Below are 9,321 nucleotides of genomic sequence, written 5' to 3' on the forward strand. Positions count from 1 at the left end.
AGGAGTGAAGATCTAAAATGGCCTGCTGTAGTGCTTTCACCCATTTTCTTGTGTGTATATACCTACTTGTAGGACAAATCAGCTTTGAAGTGAAATTATTTAGCAAATTTAACCATCGACTGTTCTGTTCTGAATGTGATGAACAATCATGAATGTCATCGTTGATACTCGGTTTGCTTTTTTAGTGCGGGGGATGCAAACGTTGGGGGAAACTTGAAATATTTCAGCAAACTTTTTTTTTTTTTTGGCTACAGAGTGCTGTGGGATATGCTTTGCTATTAGGACATACATGCAAGTAAATTCTTTTACCAAAAACAGTATGATGTCTGCCTCCTTTACTAACCCAACGGTATGTCAAATTAACCAAGTGGACAGTAGATTTTGAGACACAAAGTGTTGTTCGGCTAGGGCTCAAGGGCTAAAACGTTCACAATTTTAGTTTTATTGAAGATGTTTATACTTTAAACATTTAATTGTTAAAATTTATTTGAATAATACATATATATTTATATATAATGGAGTCTTTCAGCAGTCGCCTGGATAATAATGTACAACAGTCATTTTAGCTAAGAATGAGGGTTGAGCTTTGTCATATTTACAGCTGAAGTATCAGAAAAACATATCTCAGACAGTGGAGAGCCATGCAAGTAAAAGATTAAGAACCACTGCTGCTTTGGATTTACAACCAAAGATGTATTTTTTCTTTGGCCATGTCAGTCACAGTGCTGATTGCATGTTCAGTGCAGAACATGGGTGCTTTGCAGTCATTGAAGAAGCGATGAATCCTAAAGCGAATCTAGACATTTAACAGGAGAATGTCAGAACCGCAGATCATGTCTTCAAGCTTTAGATTGGGTTGGGTGATGCAACAACACAATGACCCAAAACAAACAGATAACTCTACTCATGAATGGATGATAAAATATGTTTCCCTGTGTCCTGACCTTAATACAGTTGAGATGCTGTGGCATAAATGGGCCGCGCTATCAAGACAATACTGGAGAACTGTAACAGATTTATGGGGAGGAATTCAAAGCTTGTCAAAAGTCTGTTACAGGAAACATTTGCAAGATGTTTAGCTGTTGAAGGAGGATCTAGAAGCATTCACTTACTTTGCACCGTGAATGGTTACTCCGTGTATTCGATAACAATTGTTTGTCTGATATTAGTTTAGTCAGATTGTGTTATGATTGTTTTATGAGTAATAATTGCAGAAATCCAAAGGATTCATAAACATATTCTTGTCGTGGAAATTAACTTGAAATTAAACAGTGATAAGAATACCTTTAATGAAATATTGCACACTTTTAAACATTAACATGATCAAATCTTTGTAATAGTATTATATAACTTAGATAAATTAAGATTTTTATGCTCAATAAAACTGACTCTTATCTTCACAAGTAGCTCTCTTCAATCAAATGTCAGTTTTTTTATGTAAATTACATTTATATTATTTTATGTGTTCATTTGGGAATAAGACATGTTTGGGAAATATATGGTATTTGGGTCTGTCTTGGGTCTGGGTGACTTGCATGACAAAAGCAAACTTGTGGCACAGGGCGGGGCTTAGTGAAGGGTCAATTAGTAAGCTTTATTAGTGCCTCTGGTGTTAATTAGCTGATGGTACGTGCCAGTGTACAGCTGCAGATTCAGTGTGTGCAGGTAGCTGTAGTGTCCAGGTGAATCATGACTCGAACTGGGTTTTGTGATTCCAGGCAACTGTTGGACCTCCATATGGTGAGAGTGCTTTTAAAATCTCCACTTTAATTGCTAGACCTGCTATGTAAATGGAATAATGGCCAAAATGTGACCAGGAAATCTGTCAACAGGAGAAGTTCACCAGTATATGCTACGTTATTATGGATATCTGAACACACACTCGAGTTGACCAGAATATTCAGATTTCATGTGTTTTTAGTCATGAGATCAGTTTGAATACTGACCTTGAAGGCAAGCTCCCACGGTTTTCTTTCAGCAGGTTTTATCTTGCGTAAACGTGGTCTGTGGTTAACATTACTTGAAGAAACTATTTGTTCGAAATTAAACTACAGAGTTATACCTCAGATGTGAACTTCGAAATGGTTGTGGTGTTTAAAAAAATGCAAGAACTTTAGTTGATTTCAACCCAACATCCAACACTACAACACCACAGACATGAATTTGGAGGACAATTTTTTAATATTTTAACCATTTAATACAATTGTACATGTTAAAATCTATATTCACAAGATAACCACTTTATTTGTGATAATGTTATATAGTTGCAATTACATTCCATGATACCTCTCTGAGGTATGGCGGGAACATGTGTATTTTGTTACAAATGCAGTCTCTCAAACTCTATTTTATTTTTTCAACTTGTAAAGTAGAGGGACACCACTTGCCACCACAAATGCAGAATGACCTATTCCTGCAGGTCTTTTGCATGTATTGAAAACTGCTGCTTAAGTGTTAATGCTTTACAAGCTTATTATGAATAAACGAAACCATTTTGTGCTTCGAAAGACTGATGACAGACTAGTGCCCCTGCGGATGTGGGCAAACTCCTGTGTTCTGAGGGAGCGCAGGGTGTTTGCTGAAGGAGAGGAGGTGGGACACGGGCAGCACTACAAACCTACACAGGAGAGTCGATGGGTAACTGCTGCTCTTATGTCATTAAGTACCAAGGTGTGACTTACCATTTGTAAATGGATAGAAAATCAGTCCATTAGACAGGTGGGTCTTCAAATGTTGTGCTATCACCATTCTGCCATCACAGGATTAGCATTTCTGTTTTTCCTTAAGGTTCGAAGAATTCCCATATCTGCAGTGGATGGGATCATAATGGACTACGCTCCACAGGATGAGTCGGGACCTTCAGGTAACCCGAGATGGCTTGGTTAACATTGCTTTTCTGGGTGGTAGCAGAACCCCACCCCAGGAAAATCTCAAGGGAACCAATGGTAAATTATGCTGCAATCACGTACTATTGGAATAAGAGTTTCATAGTTGGGAATTGGCCATATAAGGTCTCTCTAAGGCCATTCATGTCCAATTTCCGACTAGGAAGCTCATTTAAGAATTCCGATAGGATGTGAATGCAGCATTAGTCGTCCAGGTTTGACGTCAATGCTCCAAGCAATCGACATTCTGGAACCTAAATATTACTTTGATCCCTGCAATTTAGGATTCTTCCCTGATTTAAAAAAATATATATAATTTTGGATGCTCAATTCATGTCTGTAGCACAAACTGTGTTCCTTAATGTTTCATTTCTACTCTGTAAGAAGACATTTTTACCTTCTGTCAGGTACATTATCTGTTGAGTTTACGGATGGTTCCTTTTTAACCCTAAAACACATTATGGAAAATTCCATCACATTACCTGCATTGAGTTTCAAGCAAACTGACATTACCCTAGGTTTTCTGAAATCCAGAAAACATTTTATAGTCTCTCAATTGGACATTTATTATTATTTAGCAACGATGCTAGATGTCTATGAAGAGGAGGCTTTGCTGAAGTATCTGAACAGGTTGCCAGGTCCACCTAGTCTGCGAGAACTGATGCCTGAGCTTCTGCGCAGAGAAGTGGAAGTAGCCATCAGTAAGCTGGGGCTCCTCTATGACGAGACCTACGCATGGGACATCTTTTCAGACATGATGGTAAGGATGACATGCAAAGTACTGTTGATGTTTCGCCATTATTGTGGTCATGTGTTTGTTTCATCTGATTGCAGAGAAGTCAGCTACTATGTACTCTCCCAAACGCTGACCTGCCCAAGCATTTCAGTGACACTACGAGAGCTATCTTGGTGGACTGGCTAATTCAAGTCCATGTAAGTGTAATATTCAGATGTGTGACCTGTTTTTGTTCAGCTGCTATTTTTTTTTTTTTTTTTTTTTTTTTTTTTTTTTTTTTTTTTTGACTTTTCAATCAAATAAATGCTGCCTTGGTGAGCATAACTTAAATTCTAACTTTTGACCAATTATGTATGTATGTGTATGTATGCATGTATTATAAAAACACGCATACAGTGCCCTCCAAAAGTATTGGAACAGTAAGGCCAATTCCTTTATTTTTGCTGTAGACTGTAAACATTTTGGTCTGACATCAAAAGATGAATATGAGATGAGATTAACATTTCAGCTTTTATTTACAGGTATTTTCATCTGGATCTGAAACATAACTTAGAAGATGGCACCTTTTGTTTGAACCCACCCATTTTTCATGTTACCAAAAGTATTGGAACAGATAGAATTAACAGATTAAAGTGAAGGACTTAATATTAAGTTGCAAATCCTTTGCTTTCAATAACTGCATCAAGCCTGTGACCCATTGACATCACCAAACTTTTGCATTCTTCTTTTGTGATGATTTCACTGCAGCCTATTTCCGTTTTGGTGGGTTACTCCCTTCAGTCTCCTCTTTAGAAGGTAAAATGCACACTCTACAGGGTTTAAATGTGGAGATTGACTTGGCCAGTCTAAAACCTTCCACTTCTTGCCCCTGATGAACTCCTTTGTTGTTTTGGGTCATTATCTTGCTGCATGAAGGATCTCTCAATCAGTTTGGTTTCATCTTTCTGTAAATTGTCAGACAAAATATTTCTGTAGACTTCTGAGTTAATTTTGCTGCTGCCATCATGTTACAACATTAATGAGCCTGTCCCAGAAGAAGCTATGAAAGCCCAAACCATTACATTACTTGTGTAATGTGTACTATAATGTACACGGTTTCAGATGAGCTTGTATGTTTGGAATCATGAGCAGATCCTTTCTTTCTCCAAACTTTAGCCTTTCCTTCACTTTGGTCCATAAAATCAGTCCATAAAACCTTGTCCCAGAATTTGAGGCTCGTCTCCTATTCTTCTTGCTAATGAATGGTTTGCATCTTCTGGTGTAGCCTCTGTACTTTTGATCATGAAGTCTTCTGCGAACAGTAGATTGTGATACCTTCACTCCTGCCCTCTGGAGGTTGTTGCTGATGTCACTAACAGTTGTTTTAGCGTCTTTCTTTACAGCTGTCACAATGTTTGTCGTCAACTGCTGATGTCTACCCGTTTGATGTGTGTTACTTAGTACACGAGTGGTTTCTTTCTTCCTCAGGAGATTCCAAATGGTTGTACTTGCTATTGCCAGTTTTTGTGCAATGTTTTTTTTTTTTTTTCCCCCCATCTTCTCTCAGCTTCACTAACTATAAATGCAGTCTGCACGGATCTGAAACTGAGCACAGACATTCAGTGCTATTTATTGTTTGAATAATCATTTACTAGGACACACCAGGGCAACAAAACACCTGTCAGTCACATGTTCCAATACTTTTGGTAACAAAACAAAATGGGTGGGTTCAAACAAAAGGTGATATCCAAGTTGTGTATCAGATCCAGATGAAAATACCTGTAAATAAAAGCTGAAATGTTAATCTCTCATCTCAGTCTTTTGATGTCAAACCCAAATGTTTACAGTCTACAGCAAAAATAAAGGAATTGGCCTTACTGTTCCAATATTTTTGGAGATATTACATACACACACCCACCCACACAGGGAAATAAGTATTCAACACTTGAACTAATTTTTTTTTATTAAACACATTTCCAGTGCAGCAATTGACCAGATGTTGGTATTAACTCAAGAAATCTACACAGAGAAAAAATATTGAATATTACAATCCATAAAAAGTTGTTTAATAAAGTGAAATGACAGGAAAAGAGTTTAACACACTGAGATTATACTTAATACTTGGTGGAAACGCCTTTGTTTGCAATAACAGCTTCAAGACCCTTCCTGTATGAACAAACTAATCATTCACAGTGCGCAGGTGGGATTTTGGTCCATTCTTCTAAACGGACTGTCTTCAAATCTTGAATGTTCCACGGGGCCCTCTTGTGAATCTTGATCTGGATTCCTTCCATAAATTCTCTATTGGGTGGAAGTCTGGTGATTGAGGCCATCCCAACAACTTTATTTTCTTCTTCTGGAACCAATTCCGAGTCTCCTTTTGCAGTAGGTTTTAGATCATTGTCCTGCTGGAATGTCTATCCATGTCTCATCCTCATCCTGGTGGATGGTAACCGATTCACCTCAAGAATTTCCCGGTACATGGCTCCATTCATCTTCCCTTCAATAACATGTATTCTACCAGTACCATGAGAAGAGAAACAGGGGAGAAACCCCATACCATGATGCTTCCACCTCCAAATTTCACTGTAGGTATGGTATTTTTAGGGTCATACACCGAGCCATTTCTCCTCCAAAAATGGCGTGTGGTATTATTGCTAAAGTTCAATTTGTCTCGTCTGACCAGACTACATTCTCCCAGTAATTCACAGGGTTGTCCAAATGTTTTGTAGCAAACATCAAACGAGCTTCAACATGCCTTTTTCTTCAAAATTGGAGCCTTCCGAGGTGAGCGTGCATTGCCTATAGTTTTCTCTGTGACAACTGTACCTGCTGCTTCCAAGTCTCTCTGTAGCTCTTTCCGAGTGGTCCTTGGCTCTTGGATTACTCTTGATTAACCTTCTGACTCTGATCAGAAATCTTTCGAGGAGCTCTTTTGCGTGGCAGGTTGGAGTTTTTCTTTCCACTTGAGTATAATGGACCCAATGGTACTTACAGGAACATTTAGGAGTTGTGAAATCCGTCTGTAACACTACCATTTTTATGCAGCACAACAATCTTGTTGCGACGGTCTTGGGAAGCTCTTTGCCTCTACCCATCATGAGATGTTTGTATACTTGCATTCGGAGGTGGGTAAGGCTTTTTCTAACTGATTAACCTGGCTGATTCTAATTTGCATAAATAGGAGGTTGAACTAATTACTGAAATCAGCTGTTGTCTTGCTTTGTCTTGCCTTGGTGTACTGCTTTTTCTCTGTTCTCTCAATACTTTTTTTTTCTTCACTTCATTAACTTTTTATGGATTGTAATTTTACGATTTCTTTATCTGTGTAGATTTGAGTTAATACCAACATCTGGTCAATTTAATGTGAATTGCTGCACTGGACATGTTTAATAAAAACATTTGTTCAAGTTTTGAATACTTATTTCCCCCACTGTTTTATTTTTTATTTCTTGGTTTGTTTGAATAAGATCTTATTGCAATGTCTTTGAATTTGTGATGGATGCTTGTTTTCACCTCAGGAAGTGTTTCAGTTCTCAGAAGAAACGTTGTATCTGGCAGTTCACCTGTTGAATCGAGCACTAAGGCTCATCAAAGTGTCCATCTCTGGCCTGCAGTTACTGGGTGTGGTTTGTCTTTTTCTGGCTGCTAAAAAAGAGGAATGTCTGTTACCAGAGGTACTTAAGTATTTAAATGTTTAAAATAAACATGACACCGTTAACATGGTACACGTGACATGTTAACATGGTAATGTTTGTCAGGTGTCAGAGCTCTGCTATCTGATGGAAAACGCCTACAATAAGAAACAACTGCTGCGGATGGAGAGGAGGGTTTTAACTGGGCTCAAGTTTGATCTCTATCACTGTCCCCCTCTTCATTTTCTTCTTATCTCTGCTTCCGTTGCGCACTGCAGCGACAAGGTCAGTTAAGTCTGTGTAAAGTACACTTTAGTGCATTTAATTACAGATGTTTAAAAATATATGTACTTAAGTGTGAACTGAAAGTTATTTGCAATTAAATGGAAAAATAGTTTAAATGAAGTAAAATGCAACTAATTTAACTTGTGCATATGTAGTTTAATAGTCTTTTAAAATATGGTTAACGACTGGTTAGAATATGGCTTACTGTCAAACATGGTTTATGAAATGACAAACATTTATGGTAAAGGGACTAATTTGTCAAGACTTGTGCATATTAGTAATTTTCCATTTGTGAAACTTAATATAAAAAATTGTTAAAGGTAAAAGCACTACATTTTAAATTATGTACTATTATATGTAGGATGTTAGGAAATTAAAAATAGAAATTACTTTTTGTTTTTTTTCCTTTGAACAAGTTTTCTTTTCGTCTGTCTTTTTAAAGAGTTGGATGTTTACTTTTTATTTTCATACTATGGAAGTCAATGGCTACCAGCAACTGTTCAGTACCAACATTCTTCATAATATCATCTAGTGTGTTCAACAGAAGGAAGTCAGTCAGTCCTACATGTTTGGAGCAACAGGGAGAGTAAAAGAGTGTAAATTTTTAGGTGAACTATCCCTTTAAGCTGTCTCTTATTTCACTATTACATTATCTGCAAGTACTGGTCTTTTTAATACTTTGAAATGCACTTTTTAAATCAAAGGAAAATGGCCTGTGTATGCTTTCCATTTATATTTGCCTCAGTGTAGTCTTATATTAAAATATGGTCTTAAATTGTGTCTGTTCAGGTGGTCTGGATGGCACGATACCTGTTGGAGCTCTTGTTGTTGGAGGGGCAGTGTGTGGTGTTTCTGCCTGCCCAGCTGGCAGGTGCTGCCCTCCGTCTGGCCCGCAGGATCCTGCAGGAAGCACCCTCTCCTGATGGAGAAATGGCCTGGTGCATTGCCTGTAGTATCCGCTTGGGAAGGTCAGGACAAGTTCTTTAGTACTGCTCTCAAGAACTATTACTGATTTTCCCCAATGATCACTATCAGTCAAGAAGTTCAGATTTTTTTTTTAAAATGCTTTTTGATAAGCCATGACTGCACTTCTTTGATCATGCCGTTAAAAAACAAAACTGTAATCCCCAGAATGATCTCACTTTAAGCTTGTTGAAACTCCACAATTTAAAAAATGTTGAAGTTGATTTGAGAAATGGCTCTATTTTATTATCTTTCTTCCCACTATCTCCGATGCAGTGAAGCAACTCTCCTCAGTATAATGCAGATCATGGCCATGGCGGCAGCGAGAGCACATGCTCGTGAGACCCGTGCCACTTTCATCAAGTTCTCATCTATACAAACCCTTCATGTCAGCCTGCACCCTGCCCTGAAAGCCGCCCCTGGCTTACTGGGCCTTTCGTGCCCTCAGACGTGACGCTCTCTCAACACCAGTGAGGAGGCCAAATGGGGCTTGAAATGTTCAGGTCTGCTGCATAGCGCTGCTTTTCTAGTGAGAGAAAGAAATGCTGAATATGGCCAGTCAGGAGGATTGTTACACTGGACATCAATGAACATCAAAATGCCTCTGTTGGAGAGCTGGTCACTCTTTGTACTGAATTGTTTTCTGTAACTTTTTATGGTAGTCTTAAGTCATTGGATGTAAAAGGATAAAGAAAAAGTGTGTATTTATGCGTTTTGTTGCTTTTAAGAGTTTTTCAATGCTATGGCGAAAAATGAATATGGTGTCTTATGAAATTAAAGCATTTTGAAACTTACTGTTTTTAAGTGTTTTTGCAAATTTGGGCTTTCAAAGTATATT

At 38.0% G+C, this 9,321-nt stretch overlaps 1 protein-coding gene across 1 annotated transcript; it reads left to right on the forward strand.

Annotated features, from left to right (window-relative positions):
• Positions 1-1,689: 1,689 nt before the first annotated feature.
• Positions 1,690-8,937, forward strand: LOC306887989 (cyclin-P-like; the record flags this gene model as incomplete). The annotated part of the gene is made up of 9 exons (XM_079446072.1): positions 1,690-1,740; positions 2,509-2,637; positions 2,788-2,863; positions 3,476-3,645; positions 3,720-3,818; positions 7,122-7,277; positions 7,362-7,520; positions 8,310-8,488; positions 8,760-8,937. 9 exons carry the CDS (start codon positions 1,690-1,692, stop codon positions 8,935-8,937), a joined length of 1,197 nt encoding a protein of 398 aa, XP_079302198.1.
• Between the last annotated feature and the right edge of the window lie 384 nt (positions 8,938-9,321).

The sequence above is a fragment of the Barbus barbus genome (assembly GCF_936440315.1).
Source record: "Barbus barbus genome assembly, chromosome: 22".
In the NCBI taxonomy this organism is placed as follows: Eukaryota; Metazoa; Chordata; class Actinopteri; order Cypriniformes; family Cyprinidae; genus Barbus; species Barbus barbus.